At 41.9% G+C, this 21,069-nt stretch overlaps 2 protein-coding genes across 3 annotated transcripts in view; one reads left to right on the top strand and one right to left on the bottom strand.

Moving 5' to 3' along the window:
- The window catches only part of DMTF1 (cyclin D binding myb like transcription factor 1), an 86,045-nt gene extending 71,934 nt beyond the window's left edge, over positions 1–14,111 (top strand). For both annotated transcript variants that reach the window (XM_077471947.1, XM_077471946.1), the window contains 2 exons: positions 506–647; positions 6,049–14,111. In XM_077471947.1, coding sequence (XP_077328073.1) covers positions 506–647; positions 6,049–6,146 — 240 coding nt within the window. In that variant the 3' untranslated portion in view covers positions 6,147–14,111. The remainder of the gene's footprint in view (positions 1–505; positions 648–6,048) is intronic.
- TMEM243 (transmembrane protein 243) overlaps positions 13,946–21,069 on the bottom strand; it is a 47,772-nt gene continuing 40,648 nt past the window's right edge. Inside the window, exon 5 of the mRNA XM_077471948.1 lies at positions 13,946–14,540. Within this exon, the coding sequence (XP_077328074.1) occupies positions 14,418–14,540 (123 nt within the window). The 3' untranslated portion in view covers positions 13,946–14,417. The remainder of the gene's footprint in view (positions 14,541–21,069) is intronic.

The raw sequence follows: 21,069 nt of genomic DNA, 5'->3' as shown, positions 1-21,069 counted from the left end.
ACGCAGGGGCCCACAAACTGGTCAATTGGAGGTAGTAACAGAGACTAGGTTTGCTGCTTACATTAAACCAGGGTTCCTCGACCAGGGTTCCATGGACCCCTAGGCTTCCTCCAGAGGTTGCTAGGAGTTCCTTGAGCAATTTCTGCCGCTCAGATAAGTTCCCACTGACACCACTGATCTTTTTAGCTATCTGTAAGAGAGAAATTCTTCTTAATGACCACAAGTGTAAGGAGCATTCTTCCCACTGACCTTCACACTAATGTATCATGAGTTATAGATATAGTCCTTTTTAGCAGGAGTTCCCTGAGTCCGTAAAGTTAATTCAAGGGTTTCTCTGTGTTGAAAAGTTTGAAAAAGGAAACTTTTAATCTGCAATAAGGGAATCAGGTAGGGACACAGTTTTATTTATTTTTCTTGCATCAATATATTAATTTTAACATCGTTTACCAACGTTGTAATTTATAATGAACTGCATGTGAATAGTTTACCTTTTTATTTGGTGCAGAATATTGGACCTTCTGCTCGAGAAGAACATACCAGCAAGCCTCCAGTAGAAGAAACAGTGCTTATTGTCCCATCATGTCATAGATACATTCAAAGTGATGATATTGATGGAGAATCTGTGCTTCCTCTTACCACACTTGCAGGTAGCAGGCTTTATTGTGTTAATTTTGTGTCTGATTTATAGTTGATGTCATATGCCAGTGTCTACCCTATTGTGTTGGTTCATTTACAGTTGTGAATGGGTGTTAGGAAAATATGACATACAGTCAGGTACATTAATATCGGGACATCGACATAATTCTAATCTTTTCGGCTCTATACACCAAATTAAACAAACAAGATGTGCTTTAACTGCAGACTTTCAGCTTTAATTTGAGGGTATTTACATCCAAATCAGGTGAACGGTGTGGGAATTACAACAATTTGTATATGTGCCTCCCACTTTTTAAGGGACCAAAAGTAATGGGACAATTGGCTGCTCAGCTGTTCCATGGCCTGGTGTTTGTTATTCCCTCATTATCCCATTTACAAGGAGCAGATAAAAAGTCCAGAGTTATTTTCAAGTGTGCTATTTGCATTTGTAATATATTGCTGTCAACTCTCAATATGAGATCCAAAGAGCTGTCACTATCAGTGAAGCAAGCCATCATTAGGCTGAAAAAACAAAATAAACCCATCAGAGAGATAACAAAAACATTAGGTGTGGCCAAATCAACTGTTTGGAACTTCCTTAAAAAAGAATGCATCGGTGAGCTCAGCAACACCAAAAGACCCAGAAAACCACGGAAAACAACTGTGGTGGATGACCGAAGAATTCTTTCCCTGGTGAAGAAAACCCTTCACAACAGTTGGCCAGATCAAGAACACTCTCCAGGAGGTAGGTGTATGTGTGTCAAAGTCAACAATCAGGAGAAGACTTCACCAGAGTGAATACAGAGGGTTCACCACAAGATTGTAAACCATTGGTGAGCATCAAAAACAGGAAGGCCGTATTAGAGTTTGCCAAACAACATCTAAAAAAGTCTTCACAGTTCTGGAACAACATCCTGTGGACAGATGAGACCAAGATCAACTTGTACCAGAGTGATGGGAAGAGAAGAGTATGGAGGAGGAAAGGAACTGCTCATGATCCAAAGCATACCACCTCATCAGTGAAGTATGGTGGTGGTAGTGTCATGGCATGGACATGTATGGCTGCCAATAGAACTGGTTCTCTTGTATTTATTGATGATGTGACTGCTGACAAAAGCAGCAGGATGAATTCTGAAGTGTTTCAGGCAATATTATCTACTCATATTCAGCAAAATGCTTCAGAACTCATCGGACGGTAGTTCACAGTGCAGATGGACAATGACCCGAAGCATACTGCGAAAGCAACCATAGACTTTTTTTTTTAAGGGAAAGAAGTGAAATGTTATGCAGTGGCCAAGTCAATCACCTGACCTGAGTCCGATTGAGCATTCATTTCACTTGCTGAAGACAAACTGAAGGGAAAATGCCCCAAGAACAAGCAGGAACTGAAGACAGTTGCAGTAGAGGCCTGGCAGAGCATCACCAGGGATGAAACCCAGTGACTGGTGATGTCTATGCGTTCCAGACTTCAGGCTGTAATTGACTGAAAAGGATTTTCAACCAAGTATTAAAAAGGGAAAGTTTGATGGATGATTGTTAATTTGTCCAATTACTTTTAGCCCCTTAAAAAGTGCACATATACAAACTGTTGTAATTCCTACACCGTTCACCTGATTTGGATGTAAATACCCTCAAATTAAAGCCAAAAGTCTGCAGTTAAAGCACATCTTGTTTGTTTCATTTCAAATCCATTTGGGTGATGTATAGAGCTAAAAAGATTAGAATTGTGTCGCTGTCCCAATATTTATGGATCTGACTGTATTTGTAAAGGAGAACCAAGTACAATTATGAGAATTTATCATCCAAATGAAAAAATAAAAAACTTCTACAGGTATAAAGAAATAATACATCTAGAAATAGCTGCATATACCTACTAAATGCTGAACTGAGCCAATCTAATGCGCAAAGCTTTTGCTCTTCCCTTCCCAGGGCTGCCAGTCATAGTCATAGTGCCAGTCATAGTGTTGGGCCAATAGGAGTGTATGGGGGGTGGGTACAACATAACCAGAAGTGTCAAAGCATTCCCTGTCAGAACTGGAGCTCTCTAAGCCCCTGTACACACGGTCGGAGATTTCGACCCAAATCCGTTGGATTTTGTCCGTCGGATCTTGTCCGAAACTGTTGCATATACACGGTCGGACTAAGTTGTCGAAAAATCCGATCATTCAGAACGTGATGACGTAATTTCGTTACGATGGGACTACATTCAGGCTAGTAGCCAATAGCTTTGATGTAGGAATTTGATCTGAGCATGCGTGGCACTTGGTCCGATCAAAATTCTCTACACATGATCGGAGTATGTCCGATCGAACCAGTTGGTCAAAAAATATTTCCAACAAGTTGGAAAACTGGGTCCGACGGACATTCCGACTGAATCAGTCCGATGCATACCACACACAGTCGGATTATCCGACAACACGGTCCGATAGGACACATTCCGACGGATTCTCCGACCGTGTGTACAAGGGCTAAAAGTTATTTTAAACTTTTATATTTTTAGCAGTTTATGTTATTGACAAATTCTTTTTAAAAAGCAGGATGTTCTTTAAATGAGTAGTTTTGTTTTTCAAATCCCTAAATGTAAGCAATTTTACTTACTGCAGCTATTCAAATTCCAACAAGCTTCCTTTCTATTATCCCACCTCTGTATAATTCTGCCATTTCCTGCAGGACAGGAAAAGCTTTCATCACATAATATGAACTGAGATTTTCTGTTTCCACCCAGCTGTGCTATGTGAGAAGGAAAGGGCACATAAGAAGCTAAAAGTTCAGTTTGTATAGCTTCAAACTGTCTTGTTGGAGCTTACATGGTGGTACAGGCTATATCTCTACCTCCATGTGACAGTGATGGACCAATCGTGAGTCACTAGTGTCACGTGGGGGAAGTGAATGAGTCACATGCTCACTCATACCCAGAAGTGCCATGTAGTGTACTTTGTCAGGGGAGCAAAGGAAAGGTATGCTGCTGGTAGAGCAGGGGAAAGGAGTTAAGTGATTTTATTTTTCCCTCTACGGGCAAAAGAATGTTTGCTTTAACAAATATGTAAAAAAAAACAAAAAAACTGTGCGATAGCAAAAAATGTATTTATATGAGGCCAGAGATTACCTAAAGTCCAGCTGTCACTTCCAAAACTAATTCGCTCACAGAGATCTGCGACTTGTATCTCCCAGCGGAATACAAGTGCAATGATCACTGCACTCTTCTTCCATTGACACTTACTTCCCGCTCACCAACTTAAAGGCCATACCTCTGTACTGGGGGAATGAGTTGAAAGAAGGGTCTGCAGGAGCCTGACATTGTGAAAAACAAAATGCACATTTTTTTCCCCGCAAATATGTGTATTTTATTTTTTTTAGGCGGATATGCCTTTAATGTGTTTGCTTTTGTAAAGCTAAACTCTGGGAGAAGCAAATATTTTGTAAAAACAAGAGAGCCATGTACATGCTTACTTAAAGTGGTTCTAAAGGTAGAAGTTTTTTTTTTTGTTTTTTTTTTTACCTTATTCCATTCCATGTATTAAATCTTGCTAAAAAAAATATTAACCTGCAAGGGGCACACATTTTGTTTTTGGCGCTCTACTACCCCTTTCAGGTAAGTAAAGGGGAGGGAGGGGGGACAGGGAGCTGCATGCAAAAGTTTTTTTTTTTACCTTAGTTTTTGATCTCGATCTAGCTATGTGCACGAGAGAAGAGGCTCTGTCTGCGCTCTCCCGCCTCATTGGCTCAGAGTGCCTCTGCTGCTGTCAATTGGAGCCAGTGACAAGGGAACAGGGGGCAGGGCTGTGTCCCGCTGCCGGTGTCAATAGACACAGACAGTGAGGCTCAGGAGTGAAACACATATGTCCCCATAGAAAGCAACTTGTTATTGGGGCACTTAGCAGGGGGAGTGCCGGCAGGGTACTTGAGAGAAGCTGGAGGAGGATGATTGGGGTTGCTCTGTGCAATACCATTACACACAGCAGGTAAGTATAGCCTGTTTGCTATTGAAAAAATAAAAATAAATTATGTTCGGAAACACTTTAAAACTCAGTGTGCTTTGTGTATTTTTCCTCTGCAGTAATTCAATGTGAAACATTTTTTTTTTCGTACAGAAGCTGTCTTTTGATCAAGACCAGTCACTGCTGCTCTCTTTGTGCAAGGTGAATGATCTTGTATCGGCCCCTTTCTTGTTGTGGGAGGAGATGCTGGGTTCCTCCCATAGATCTGCTCTCTACACAGGCCATGTGCAGCACAGTAATGATGCCACTGCTACTTTTATAAGGTAATGACTAGGTTTGTAAAGACGGAGCACACAAAGTAGATGTGTGGGCCAATAAGCAGGGCAATAACTTCTCCTCAAGCTGTGGAAACCTTGCAAGAAGATTGGAACAAATTAATGGGATGGGCAACTACATGGCAAATGAGGTTCAATGTAGATAAATGTAAAATAATGCATTTGGGTGGCAAAAATATGAATGCAATCTATACACTGGGGGGGGGGGGGGGAACCCCTGGGGGATCCAGGATGGAAAAGGATCTGGGGGTCCTTGTAGATGATAAACTCAGTGATGGCATGCAATGCCAAGCTGCTGCTAACAAAGCAAACAGAATATTGGCATGCATTAAAAAGAGGATTAATTCCAGAGATAAAGCTATAATTCTCCCACTCTACAAGAATCTGGTCCGGCCGCACCTAGAGTATTCTGTCCAGTTCTGGGCACCAGTCCTCAGGAAAGATGTACTGGAAATGGAGCGAGTACAAAGAAGGGCAACAAAGCTAATAAAGGGTCTGGAGGATGTTAGTTATGAGGAAAGGTTGCAAGCACTGAACTTATTCTCTCTGGAGAAGAGATGCTTGAGAGGGGATACGATTTCAATATACAAATACCAAACTGGTGACCCCACAATAGGGATAAAACTTTTTTGCGAAATGGAATTTAACAAGACATGTGGCCACTCATTAAAATTAGAAGAAAAGAGGTTTAACCTTAAACTATGTAGTGGGTTCTTTACTGTAAGAGCGGCAATGATGTGGAATTCCCTTCCACAGGTGGTGGTCTCAGCGGGGGGCATCGATAGTGTCAAGAAACTATTAGATAAGCACCTGAATGACCGCAACATACAGGGATATACAATGTAATACTGACATATAATCACACACATAGGTTGGATTTGTATCTTTTTTCAACCTCACCTACTATGTGGCTTTTAATAAATGTATTTGAATTAAAGTGTTTGTGCCCAGAGTTCAGCTGTGCATTTAGAAAGGTGTATCTCTACATATTTATATTTTGAGATATTTTTTTCCCCCCAATATTTTTATATTTATATCATTGAATAGCAACTTCTGCTGGCCTTTGCATGGCTGATTTTACCCATTATGTTCTGCCATGTACAAAACTGATAGTTTTTTTTTCTTTTTTTTTTTTCTAGATCCAATATTGCAGCATCACAGGAATAAATCCCACAGTCTTGTCTCCTTGGTTGATGGACCAGACTCTGATGACTTAAAAGATGTGGAGGATTTATAGAACTGCTTCCTAACCATTCCTAGACTTGCTGCACGCATTCTACTTTCCACCCTAACTTTAGCTGCTACAAAAAAAAAACTGTTTTGGCACCAGGCCAGTTACTATTACACTACAAATTATGCACTATTATGTTATCACCAGCTTATATTGTTACAGTCAGGTATTTTCAGCGTCATTAACCAGCTATGCTCCTAAATTGAATCCTTTATCATAGTCACTTTGTCAACCAAAGTTTCATTTGGCTGCATTAATGCCTCAAGCAAGAGAGGTGTGTTACCATTCATCACTATAAAAGGCACATTTACATGTGAAGCAGCAGGGTATAAATTCAACCCATCACTCCAAAATGCTGAGCTGTGAATATGCACTAAAGACTGTCTTCATTGCCACCCACTCATACTAGTCTTGGGACAGACAGACCACTGTGAGTGAAATTGCACACATTATTACTGCCCTGGAACTAGCACTAGTCTCAAAATTTGGATGAAGTCAGCCCTAGCATGTAAATAGGAGCCTTAACTACCTTGAATAAAACAGACCATTAAGCTACAAACTGATTGTACACTCACCTTTTAGATTTACCAAAAGGTATGTGATGTAAGCTCCTGTGCAACTGGATAGAAATTGATTTGATTTTATAGGTTTGGCCTCATTACATTGTACAATCAGATTGTAGTGTATCCAGGGCCGGTGCTACCACTAGGCAAACGCCTAGGGTGCACTTCTTCCTAGGGTGCCCGGCCACTGATGTTCCTACTCTCTTCTGTCTGCAGCAAGCAACTAAGTCTCAGCATCAGCAGGCAGCCTCCGCTCCATTTACACAGTGTCTGTGTATCGACTCCTTAATGAATGGAAGCAAGCAAACATTGATTGATGGGCACTGGTGAGGCTGCATTTGATGGGCATACATGGGCAGTGCAAAGGGGGTGGAGCCAAAGGGGGGCAAAATGAGGTTTTGCCTAGGGTATCAAAAATCCTTGCAGCAGCCCTGAGTGTGTCGCATGTCTCGTGACATCATCACCACCCTAAGTGCTGGGGATGTCACAAGTTCCCACTAAGTAGGTGTTACGGTTTTAAAAAAAAACTAAATAATAAAAAAAAAAAAAACGTTGTCATGTCAGCCATTGAAGAAAGGTGGTTTATTTGAAAACGGAGATTGAAATTTGATTTTAATATACCTTTTTTAAACTAAAAACCTTCCATTTTCACCCTAATCTTATAGAGCAGAGGTCCTTATTAGACTGACCTGTGCTATAAAAAGACATATAGGGGTTTATTTATTAAAGGAAAATGAGCAGTTCACTTTGCAAGGGTCTTTATTAAGATAAGGGAATATTCCCTTGAAAAGTGAACAGCCCATTTGCCTTTAGAAAATCAACCTTACAGGTATTAGTCAGTTGCCAGGTCTTGGGCAATGCTTTATTTACAGGGTTTGCTTTGCTTTTAGTTTACACAAATGCTACACGTGTATTGTATAAGCTTGTTATACAATATCAGACTTTTAATGGCTGGCTGGGTTTTTGAAGCAAAATTCTAACATGCTACTGCTGTATCTTGTTTTCCATATAGGACACTACAGTTGATTACTAGATGAAGGTAATATAAAGTTTGTAATTGAGCATACTAAAAGTTAAAACAATCCTGTCAAAGGTGCTAATATATGTATTTGATATTTATAGGTTTAAGATTTATATCTGGACCTAAAGTGTGTCGTGACAAAATGGAATCCAGGTTTATGCTGAAAAATAATTCTTTTTACCCCCTTCTGTTGAGCAACTTCTAAATTTCTGATGGCTGCAGCTGCAATTACTCCAAGTTGCCTCCACTGTGAATTTTAGTTGCAAGGCAAATGATGGCATGTTTACACACATTCCTATGTAGTAGTAAGCTCAATTCCATAGGCCACATCCAGAACACATACAATTTGGGACATACACAACACTGACCAAGAAAGCCTAAAGTATAACTAAAGGCAAAACATGGAGTGGAGATGGATTAGAACACTTCAGTTCTAATAGCAGTCTGTGTCCCTGTTAAGGAGATTCACCCTCTATTTGTCCTGTTTACCAATATCATTAAAAGAGAATACCAAATTTTGGGTTGTTCCCAGGAAAGTAATAGAGGGTAAATCTTCCAATGGTTACACTAGTTCTGGTGACCTGTGAGGCCTCAAGGAATTCATTTAAAGCAGAGTTCCACCAAAAGTGGAACTCCTGCTTTAAGGACTACTGACCTGCCACATTTGGCATGTCATTTTTTTTTTTTTTGGAGGGGGTGGTGGAAGCAGGTACCTAGTTTTGACAGGTACCCAGATCCCACTTCCGCTCATGGCAGAAGTTCTCCTTTCCCTCCCAGACACACAGGTTCCAGAAGTTTGCCCGGCCATTCAGAAGGTGCAGCGCGACTCGCACCCAGCTGTGATGCCACAAGCTGTCGCAGCTGGATGCCCACACTTGGGGGTGGAAAAGGGAAGGAGAGAAGCGAGGCAGCCGCATCGCTGGACGGTGGGACAGGTGAGTGTCTGTTTAGTAAAAGTGTAGCTGCTGACTTTTAATAAACACAGAAATGGGTGGAACTCTGTTTTTTTTTTTTTTTTTTTTTTTTTTAATTTGCAGGGATTTCCTCTTACTTCCTGTTTGGCTATGGGACTGGAAATGGAGGGAAATCTCCCCAATGGGACACAGATGGCGGGGAAAAAATTCTGATGGTGGTTATAATCCTCCCTTGATCTATCCTAAATGAAAACGTTTTGCCTATATTTCTACTTTAAATAAGATTTTGCCAATATGAATATTTTTCTAGTGATATGATAAAATAAAAAAACACTGAACTAAGCAAACCTAGCCAAAGAAATAGCAGCACTTCAAATATTAGAGAACCTTAACTGTGCCCAAAACACTTTCCATGCCTTGTTCCACATTGTGTCTCTCTTTGGAGGTAGCTATCTTGGGAGAAGCAGAGCTTTGCTTTCACATGAAAGAGCTGATTGCATATGACTGGTGGAGGGATATTCAAGGAGGTGCTGAAAGCACAGTTGCACAGAATGGATGAACCAGAAGCAGGTTTATTCTTGCATTGCAGGTCCTTAGATACAGCTTTCTCTCCAGTAAGAAGCACATGAGTGACATCACCACATCTCATGTAAGCTAGCAGTCAGAGGCGCAGTGCCTTAGATCTCACACTGCAGCTGTGATGATAAAGGCACAGAAAAAAAAAAAAAACACTGCTATTTTTAACAGGAATGTAGGACAAACATCAAATCCATCAGGATACTGCTTAGGCACAGTTAATATTTTTCCAATAACATAGCAAATCTTCACTTTTTGAGCTTGTGATGTTACTTAAAAAGATCTGTGTGAGATTAAACTCAAAGTATAACTAAAAGCCAATTTTTTTTTATATCGAGCCGAGATAGAAGACAACAACTGCCAGGTTTATACTGCTGTCTGTGACAACATTAGGGAGTAACACCCTCCCTATTCGTCCCGTTTATCATTACCATTGATAACAAAAGGGAAAAAAAATCCCAAATATTTATTTGTCAGCAGAACAAGAGCAGAGGGAAAGCTTCCAATGGGGACACGAATTCTGGTGATAACCAGGGATTCCCTCCCACTTCCTATTTTGGCTATGGGACAGGAAGTAAAGAAAAACTGACGGGTTATAACCATCCCTTACTCTATCCAAAAAAGAAAGTCTTCACTTTTAGTTCTTCTTTTTAACACACTAGTAAAATAAAAAGTCTAAGTGCTCTGAGTATGAATACAGGAAAAGGGGTTGCGTCTAATTTTAAACGGTTTGTTTTGCTTCTTCACCTCCTAGGAACAGTGCTTTCGATATATGGATAACCCTTTTACATACCAGTTCATACAAACTTGTAACACATTGGCATTGATTTATTGAAGACAAATACGCTAGTCACCTTTAAAAGTGAATTTCCCCTTAGGCTAGTTAGTGATTGAGTGTTAAAGTGGTTGTAAAGGCTTTTTTTTTTAACCTTAAAAGCGGAGGTCTGCCCACCGCTGCAAAAATTAAACACCAGCAGCTACACATACTGCAGCTGCTGGCTTTTAATAATAGGACACTTACCAGTCCTGAAGCGATGTTTTGATCAGCTGTCGGGTGCTGCCGCCGCCATTGTGGGTAAGGGAATTCGGCAGTGTAGCCTTATGGCTTTGTGACGGGAACCCTACTGCCCATGCGCAAGGCTACCCTCTCTTACTGGCCCAGCGACAGGGGGAGGAGGCTCCCGGAAGTGAGAAGAGGACACCTATCAAAGACAGGTATCGTCTCTCTCCCCCCCCCCCCCCCAGGTGCCAAATGTGGCATGGGGGGGAGAGATAAATGAGAAGTTCGACTTTTGGGTGGAACTCCGCTTTAATGCATTCTTTACATTAAGATTAAAAACAAAACAAAACGTTATAGTAGCTGCCCCCCCTAAATACGCACCTGAGCCTGATCTCAATCCAGTGCTGTGCATGTCTGCAGCAGCTCGTCTCACAGGCTTGCCTGAGATCAGAAGGAGCTATTGGCTCCTGCTGCTGTCAGATAAAAGCGGGGGATCGTATTGAACTGGACCGTGTGTCTGAATAGCTGAAAACAGTCCAGCTTGGGGATTGTGCTCCCATAGAAAGAGACTTCCTATGGAGGACACTCAGTGTAAGGGGGACCCCCAGAAAAAGGATTGAGGCTGCTCTGTGCAAAACCATTATAATATGTTGGTTTTTTTTTTATGAAAAAAAAAAAAAAAAATGAAGGCTCCGTTTACAGATGTTGCATCCCTGTTCACCGATTCAGGTCCGAAGTTTTAGAATTGGAACCAAAGACGCACAGGAACCTTTTTAAATGCGTACCGCGGTCGCCCCAAAGTTGTGTAAACCGACTCCATTGAGAGTCGGTCACGGTCTCCTGTCATGTAAATTGGGATCAGGGAAAGCCGCATCCAAATTCGCTTATGTGTGAACCCAGCCTTAAATCTTTACAATCACTTTAAACTCTGTTGACATCCATCGACACTGCATGTGCAAGCAAAATATATATTTATTTATTTTTCCTTTTGCATGATTGAGTAATTTTTGCAAAGTGAATTTTCACATTTACTAAGCAAAATTTACTAAAAGGAAAAAAAACAAACAAACACATTTGCTATGTGAAAACTTCCTTCCAAAATGAACATCCTAATTACCATTAGTCAGTAAACCCCATTGTTTAATTTTAGCTGTATTTTGGCTGAGTAAGCAAAGAAAGTTCAGGTCACTGAAAAAGCACATACATACATTTATTATGTATGTATGAGTTTTTTTTTTTTTTTTGCTTAGAACATACTGTAAAGAGAAACTTTTTACCAATTCAGCAAAAAAAATAAAAGTAAAAAAAAAAAATTAAAAAAAAAAGAGTTATCGTTCAGATTTTAGAAGCTGAGATATACAGGTTTATGACTTGTCATTCAAAGAGGACCATGGCGTACGGTTCTACAATTGATTCCATTTGTCTGGACATCCTGGCCTGTATGTGGGGCTTGTGGACTAGAGCTGTGCACCACCATACAGCATTGGCAGTGCAGAGCAAGACTTCTGAATATGCCCACAAATTCACTGGCAGTGTTAAGCTACTGCAGAGGATTTTGATATGTTACCTATATGGTTTGTAATTAAGTTTTAATAAAGTATACACATGGCTATTGGTAGTAACAGCCTCAATCACACACCTGTCAAAATGATTAAGGAAGCGCTGTTCTAAATTTGCATGTTAACAAGCCATTCTGGCAGTTTCTCTGAATACTGCCCGATGTAAATGGCATCTGCATGCATTTGTCAAGCCTTGTGGGGGGATCTTAGACCTAAACAAATGTATAAGCCAGGCAAATATTACAGATTTTTCTCATTAAGGATTTACTGAATAATAAGGATTTGAAATGAAGGCTAATTAAAGGGGACTTGATGATCACATTTGCCATTGTGCAGTTACATCAGCTTTAAGAAATCCGAATCCCCCCTTGCATGACCATGCTAAAAGTATTGTAAAATGTTGTACCTGTTGAGCTACATATGAAAAAGGAGTTCTCTCCTGACAAACCAGGCAACCTTTTTGTTTATTTATTTATTTTTTATTAATAAAATGGAGTCCAGAAAGCTTGACATTTCTGGAATCAGTGTTCTCTTTCCTATTAATAATAGGACTCCTGTACTTTCCATATGAATGACACCATTGAGTTGCAGATAAAGCCTGGTACACACGGCTCTCAAGGAGGTCCTCACTAACAATCAATGCAATGTTAGTACAGTGATCTCTTCCCTGAGCTATTGTGTTCTGACAGGGGGACTACCCCCCACTCCGCACACACTGGTCAGTCCTTGCAGCCATTGGCTGACAGCGCTGATCAGCTGCTGGTTTTCCAGCATGCTCATTTGATAGAAGCTGATCTCACGACTGGCTTCTATCAAACAAAGGGCCTGTACACACGGGCTGAATGTCATCTGGTTTCTACTGTCTCGGCTGATTTTGCCCGTGTGTACAGGGCTTAAGAGATACTACGTGTTTGTAAGGATACAAGGGATACCGGGTTGTATTTTCCCAGAGCCACCTGCAGTGTCATGCACAGGAGCAGGGGGAGCCACACAGAAACTTTTTTGCTCAGGGACTGTTCGAGTCATGTGGACCCCTAAAACAGTAATCGTCACTGAGAAAAAGTGTTGCTTTTCTCTAAAACTGCAGTAAGATGTAGGATAGAAAACAGTTTAGAGCTAAACACTGCTTTCTAGAGTTGGGCTTCAAATGCAGTAATTTGAAGGGATTACCTTTAGTTTAAAAGCACGATTGCTGATGCCCTTCCATAAGCCTCCTAATCATCCCAATTAGATGAATTATTGACTTCACAGGACAAGGCCTAGCCATTTTTGTACATGCACATTCCTATTGTGTTTTCTCATTAAATAGAGGGGGGGGGGGGGTAAACCTATCTGTCCTGCACCCGACCAAATTCCTTATGCCATTGCTGTGATTGAAAATGAGAAACAAGCACTGGATTCTACTGTCTTTTGGTTTTAAAGTGGATGTAAACCCTCACATTATAAGTGAACAGCTTCAGATAATACACAGATTAAACAAATCTCTGTAAAAAGTTTTACATGTATATTTGCTGTCTTCCGCTTGCTATATTCTTTAGAAAGTGCACATCAGGTTAGAATTTTTTCTTCCTGTTAAGTACTAGGAGTGAAGTCTTGGCATACACTGCGAGACAGCCGATTGGAGGAAAGGCACGCACACACTGCCCTCCACATAGGCAAAGAGATAAAGAAATGTGCAGAGCAGTGCTGTGAATAGACCAGCTCTCTGCTAATTTATAGCACCCACACCGATACAAATGTGGGGCTGGTTTTATCTCGGTTGTCGGAGAACTTGTCAGAAGTTATCATTCTGTTAACAGAAAAACGAAGCAGCATAAAAGACAAAGGAAATGTGCTTTGGAGCGAGATAAGAAAACACTACAGCTATGTGCCCAGGTCAGATTTCATGAATAACGTTTACATCCACTTTAAATAAATAAAAAATCAATTACCAAACTCCTATCCAGCAGTATCTCTAATCACCATATTAAGATCCCCAAGAAGGCACCGTCAGTTCAGCTTGCTGATTATGGGCATTAGATACAGCCCAAAAACACAGAAATAACCCTCAGTTTAGGCGAATAAGCACAGGTTGTACCGATTTGTACTAAAAAGGATACATTGTCTACAATGTGCTAGATACGGTAGAAACCAGTTTAGTAGCAAGTTCTTTTTAAAATGTGAAGAAACAGATAAGTAAATTATTTTATTTATTGAAACCCTCTTGTTCAAAATGTTTTTCACAGCCTAATATCATTTTGGTCATGTGAAATATAGTACTTACTGGCATCTGTTGCATAGTAAAAAGAAAATGGTATTATATTTAAACAAAATAAAGATTAATTTAACATTTTGTGTACTCCTTCGTTTCTTCGTATTCATTAGCGTTAGTCCTTCAAATAAAAAAAAAAGATAATAAAAAAAAACAAAAAGAAAAAAAAAAAAACACAAAAAAAAAGAAAAAATTGCCAGTCCATGGCTCTTAGCAAAAGTTTAAGTGCAACAATGGTTTAAAAGGTGAAAAAGTCCTTTATGGCAGTAACTCCTCCTTTCCTAAAATGGATAAAGGAAAATGTCAGTGCTGTTTCCACCCAGTGTCTTCATTCTCTGGCATTGCCATAAAATATGCTTCTCACTGCAGTTCATATTGTTTTGTTCCCGCAATTCATTTCCCCACATCGTGAAAATATAGGTTGGCACATATACATAACATGACAAGTGAGAATAAAATGTAATATATGAGATTCCTAAACTTGGGCTCCAAGTCTCCTTGTCGATACCAAAAAATCTGCAAAATAAATAAAAGTATTTAAGAGAGTCATTTAACAGTAGAATAGATAGTAACATTATACAGCCTGTTCTTCCAAAAGTTGCCAGTGGCACCCAAACCCATCAGGTTTTCTCCTTCCAGATTTACCCAATGTAGTATCGGAGAACTAACTGGGATGCACCAATTTTGCTCCAGACACTTTTCCTGGGTTCTGGTCCATCTAGCACTCTATGGGGTTGATTTACTAAAGGCAAATAGGAAAGTCACTTTGCAAGGGAATTTTACCAGAGCCTAGTGAATGTGGTGAAATTTCAGTTTGCAAATACCCAAATCACATGCAGGGGGGAGAGAGAGAAACACACACACACACACACACACACACACACACACACACACACACACACACACACACACACACACACACACACACACACACCCCACAGTATTTTTGCTTGCACAAAAATGGTTAAGCTTCACCTGAGCTCTAGGAATAATCTGCTTGCAAAGTCTTTTTACCTTTAGTAAAGTATCCCCTATATAATCACACAAGGTATATATATATATATGCCATGGGTTAGCTACCAAAGCTTGGTATTCAGGTTAATGTTTGATACAGATGCAATATATAAAAAAAAACCTGCGCAACCAAAATTAAATAAAATAAAGTAAGCAGCTAACACAACAGACAGATACATTTGTTCTCAAGTGTAAAATGTGCATATAGTGCAGCGCTAAAACTCACCAGCTTCATATGACAAAATCATGCATGAGTATAAGTGAAATATTGTGACACAAACAAAAAGAGACACAACATGTGAAGAAAATGAGCACATTTAACCACTTGCTTACTGGGCACTTAAACCCCCCTCAGTCCCAGACCAATTTTCAGCTTTCAGCGCTGATGCACTTTGAATGACAATTGCGCGGGCATACAACACTGTACCCAAATGAAATTTTTATCATTTTTTTCCCACAAATAGAGCTTTCTTTTGGTGGTATTTAGTTACAGCTCGAAGTTTTATTTTTTGCTAAACAAACAAAAAAAGATGCAAAAAAAAAAAAAATCATGTTTAATAGTTTGTTATAAAATTTTTGCAAACGGGTCATTTTTCTCCTTCATTGAAGTGCGCTGATGAGGCGGCACTGATAGGCATAGTTAAGGCGGCACTAATAGGCACAGATAAGGCGGCACCGATGGGCACAGATAAGGCGGCACTGATGGGCAAAGATGGGCACAGATGGGTGGCATGGATGGGTGGCACTGATAGGTACCACTGATAGATGGGACTGATGGGCACTGATAGGTGGCACTGGGGTGCAGCACCTTTGTTGAGGCAGATTGTGGGCACTGCTGGGTGGCACTGTGGGCACTGCTGGGTGGCACTGACAGGAGGGACACTTTTTTATTGATGTGGCAAAGCAGGGGGCAGGTGGGCACTGGCAGGGGGCAGGTGGGCACTGGCAGGGCTGGCCGTGATTGGGACTGATGTCCCGATCACGGCCGCCGGTGATCGGCTCTTTTTTTCTCCTCACGCTGTTAGCGCGGGGAGGAATAATAGCCGATTACCGGCTCCGTTATAGCACATGATCAGCTGTCATTGGCTGACAGCTGATCACGTGATAAGGGGTCGGGATCGACCCCATTGCTCGGATCGGTGATCAGGCGAGTCTCAGACTCGCCGATCACAGAGCGTGCCGCACGCGCCCCTCGTGCACGGGACGACGTCAATAGACATAGTCCCGGCAAAGGAGCTGTAGCCGTCATTCGGCTATAGCGCGGGTCTCAACTGGTTAAACAACGCACTTATTTAGTAAATGTGGAAAAAAAAATAGTTTCAGTGACACTCACGAGTCAAGTGTGTAAACCATACATTTTAAATCAAAAAATATTTATAAAAGTCAATAGACATTAGTGAAAAAAGTCCACCATAGTGATCACAGCTCTGAAATCTGCGACCACCCATGCGACACCACCGATGAGCTTAATAAAAAATAAAAAAATGGCAGCAGTGGAGTCCACCCTCTGCGGCCATTTTTTTTTTTTTTTTTATTAAGAGCTTTGAAGTTACTTCTTAAATGTAAGTGTACTACTTTTAATAAATATTTTGCTATATTTACTGAATTACGCTATGTGGCCCTCTTTCTGTTCCTCCCATTTACTGAGTATCAATATCAACCACCTGTTTGAGGGGAGGCAGTATCCATAAGTCTTGGGACAAGATCCTGACAGGTTATCCATAAAAGGTTCGGGACAAGATCCTGACAGGCTACATTCATGCTGCCAGTGGACACCATAAAGCCTTACCAACTCATAGAACATATGTTCTCTTTGAGTCTAAATTCTTCGGTAAGCTTACATCTTCATCGGTGGTGGTGTTGTCACATGGGTGGTCGCAAGATTATGTCCTAACATTTGGTGGCTTTGAAGATTTTCAGGGCTGTGATCACTATGGTGGACTTTTATAAATATTTTTTGATTTAAAATTTATGGTTTACACACTTTACTTGACACGTGAGTGTAGCTGAAACAAATTTTTTCGCATTTACTAAATATGTGCGTTGTTTAAATGTGCTAATTTTCTTTTCTTTCTTCGTTGTGTTTTTTTTTTGGTTTATGTCACAATATTTCACTCGTACTCATGCATGATTTTGTCATATGAATCTGGTGAGTTTTAGCGCTGCACTATATGCACTTTTTAATGTTTGATAAAATAAAATGTTACAAAGGTTTTCTCAGGCACTACAAAAGGTGACAGAAAATTGTTCAACTCTTGTGTATGTTATAGGGCTGTCCTGATACTTTTTTTAAGACCAAGTACAAGTGCTGATACTTACTCCCTCCCCCTCCCTCCCCCCCCCCCCCCAGTACTCATTGATGCCGGATTACAGATACTTATTTTTTATTAATTTTTTATGTCAGGTGACAGTGTTTTTTTTTTTACCTGTGTGTGTTATCTACCCCTTGAGACAGAGAAAGACAGAGGATAGAGATTTCCCAGTCCCTTTCTCTGCAGCCTCAGCTACACTGAAAATGAATGGAGAGAAGACAGCGGCTCCTCTCTATTCATAAACTGTGACATCGTAATCACAGGAGGTTACAATGTTTCAGTTATGTAAATGGACAGACAGAGTCAGTGATCAATGACTCCATACAGAAAAGGAAGGAGGAGAGGGACAGCAGAACGGGGGTGGACACAGAAGAAAACTGGAGGGGGACAGCAGCAGAACGGAGGGGGGCACGGAGGAAGAACGGAAGTGGACAGCAGAACGGAGGGGACATGGAGGATGCGGTGACAGTCAGCGGTGATCATGTGTGAGTGAGTTACAAGCACCGATCACCGCTGTATAGATTTCACTAAAGCAGCTGAAAGTAACTCCCCCATGCACCGATCATTGCTGATTGTCCAGATATTGGGTAAAGCATCGGGAGCATTTGCCCGAGTACTTGGGCAAATGCTCGGTATCAGGACAACCCTAGTATGTTACATTGATTGACTGATCTTCAATACTTTAGCCAGGAAACCTGGACATGCAAGTAAAATTCGCCATTTCTAATGCCACTTTGCTTTTTAGGTAGTTTCCATCTTGGTTGGATTCTGACAGCCCTAGCAAATGGATCAGACATAACATTAACTTCAGAATGGACATTAATATTTGTATTGCATGCATCCACACACACACACACATTTATATTACAACAGCCATAAAAGGAGAAGTATAACCAAAATATATATATACATATATACACACACACACACACACACACACACACACACACACGTAGGATAGGTGTTTCAGAATAGTGGCCCAACACCATTTGTTAGGACTTTCAGGATTCATAAAATATATATTACACACACACACACACACACACACACACATTTTTTTTACGAATCCTGAACGTCCTAACAAATGGTGTTGGGCCACTATTCTGAACACCCATCCTACATGTTTATCTTTGTATAAAAAAAAAAAAAAATACCATCAAATTGTTTGTCCTCTTATATCCTTTAAACCCGTATAAGCTCCATATTTTACCATCTGGGAAAATAACTGAAAAAAAGGATCTCAGCCAAAAGATCATCCCTCCCATATCCTGCAAATGCTTTTGTATACAAAGTTCACAAAAACAATATTATATACCTGATAAATACATCTATAGAGAGGATGCCACTTCTCTACACATGGTAATGATCTCAATTTAGTTGTGTGTTGCTGGCTTGTTTAATAAGATCTATTAAAAATAAATAAATATAGAATATATATTTTAAAAAACACAGGAATCATGAAAGCAACAAGTCTAAAGCCGCGTACACACGATCAAACAATCCGGTGGAAAAGTCAGGCGGACTCAAGCCCGCCGGACAATCCGTCCGTGTGTGGGCTCCGCCAGACTTTTTTTACCCAAAAGTCCGGCGGACTAAGAAAGTAGTTTTTCACTCAAATATGTCCGCCGAACTCTCATTTCGATCGACAATACAGCCGTGTGTGTGCGCCAGTCCGCCGTACTTTTGAAATTAACAGACTTTTCCCACCCGGAGAAAAGTCCGCTCATTTTGAGCACGGCTCCAGGTAGCCAGGACCAGCGAAGGAAGCATCGCTGGCCCCATCACCTGGTATGGACTTAAAGGGGAAGCTCTACGCCAAAAAAACGGCATGGGGGTCCCCCTCTAGGTCCATATGAGACCCTTATCGGAGCACGCTACCCGGTCGGTCAGGAAAGGGGGTGGGGACAAGCGAGCACCCGCCCCCCCCCCCTCCTGAGCTGTACCAGGCCGTGTGCCCTCAACATGGGGGGGTGCTTTTGGGAAGGGGGGGGGGCAAAGCACCTTGTCCCCATGTTGATGAGGACAAGGGCCTCTTCCCGACAGCTCTGGTTGTTGGGGTCTGCGGGCGGGGGGCTTATTGGAATCCGGGAGCCCCCTTTAATAAGGGGCCCCCCACCCTATGTGAATGAGTATGGGGTACAATGTACCCCTACCCATTCACCTGTGAAAAAAAAAAACACACAATGGTTAAAATAGTTTATTGCACAGCACCCCCCCATGTTGAGGGCACACAGCCTGGTGTGGCTCAGGAGGGGGGGGGGCGCTCGCTCGTCCCTCCCCCTTTCCTGACCGGCCGGGTAGCGTGCTCGGATAAGGGTCTGATATGGACCTGGGGGGGGGACCCCCACGCTTTAAGTCCATACCAGGCGACGGGGCCAGTGACGCTTCCTTCGCTAGTCCCGGCTACCTGGAGCCGCACTCAAAATGAACGGACTTTCCTCCGTGTGTGTGGGCAAGTCCGTTCATTTCAAAAGTATGGCGTATAGTCCGACGGACCTAGTCTGCTGGAAAAGTGTGTGGGCAGGTCCGCTTGTTCGGACAGTCCGCCAGACTAAGTCCGCTGGATAGTCTGATCGCGTGTACGCGGCATTAAGCTTGTGCTTTCTGGTGTCAACAGGCTACCTGGTGTGCTCAGATCATTCGTTTTTCAGTATTGGGACCGTTGGCATCAGTATCTTTAAAGAAGAGGATCCCAGTACTGGATAGGCATGTATATAAACATGGATTAAGTTCACTTAAAGTGGAGCTCCACTTGTTCGCACCCTCCCCTCCTCCACTGTCACATTTGGTACTTTTTGGGGGGGGGGGGGGGGGGGGCGGATACCTGTCAAAACCAGGTACCCACTTCTGGTTAAAATCACCACAAAATGATCTTCGCCACCTACATTTCTGGCCCCTCCTTCTGATGCCTTCTGGGAGACGCACAGGTCCCAGAAGACAACAGCAACATCCAGAAAGCATGACTTGCACATGCGCAATAAGAAACAGGCTGTGAAGATGCCGGTGCCTGAACTCACAGCTGATGGATAAATCGGCTAAGGCTGCTTTCACACTGGGGCGGTATTCAGGCGTTACAGCGCTAAAAATAGCACCTGTGTAGCGCCTGAAAAAAAAAAAAACAGCCCCTTTCACTCCAGTGTGAAAGCCGGAGGGCTTTCACACTGGAGCGATGCGCTGGCAGGACGGTGAAAAAAGTCCTGCTAGCCGCATCTTTGGAGCGGTGAAGGAGTGGTGTATTCACCGCTCCTACCCATTGAAATCAATGGGACACCGCGGCAATAGCGCCGGCAAAGCGCCGCTGCAGCAGCGCTTTGCGGGCGGGTTTAACCCTTTTTCGGCCGCTAGCGGGGGTTAAAACCACCCCGCTAGCGCCCGCAGACCGCCGCTAAAACGACGGTATAGCGCCGCTAAAAATAGCGGCACTTTACCGCCGACGCCGCTCCCGCCCCAGTGTGAAAGCAGCCTAAGGGACAGCCCTTGAGGGATCCCTGGACAGGTAAGTGTTCTTAGATTAAAAGTCAACAGCTACAGTATTTGTGATTGCTGACTTTTCATTTGTTTTTTTACGTAATTAAGGGTTAGTGTGAGGGCTGTCTTGAGGTAGAGAATCCTTCACTCTGCCAAAAACGAATAATGCCAAACTCTTGCACAGCACCATCTTCTCAACTTTTGCCAGAGAGTTGAGGACAGCTTTACTCCCTCTACACAGTCTATGTGAC

The sequence above is a fragment of the Lithobates pipiens genome, unplaced genomic scaffold, assembly GCF_037356315.1.
Source record: "Lithobates pipiens isolate NorthernLeopardFrog02 unplaced genomic scaffold, aLitPip1_a1.2 Scaffold_8, whole genome shotgun sequence".
Taxonomy (NCBI): domain Eukaryota; kingdom Metazoa; phylum Chordata; class Amphibia; order Anura; family Ranidae; genus Lithobates; species Lithobates pipiens.
The sequence above is the reverse complement of the archived record's forward strand: the minus strand, read 5'-3'. Positions and strand labels throughout refer to the sequence as shown.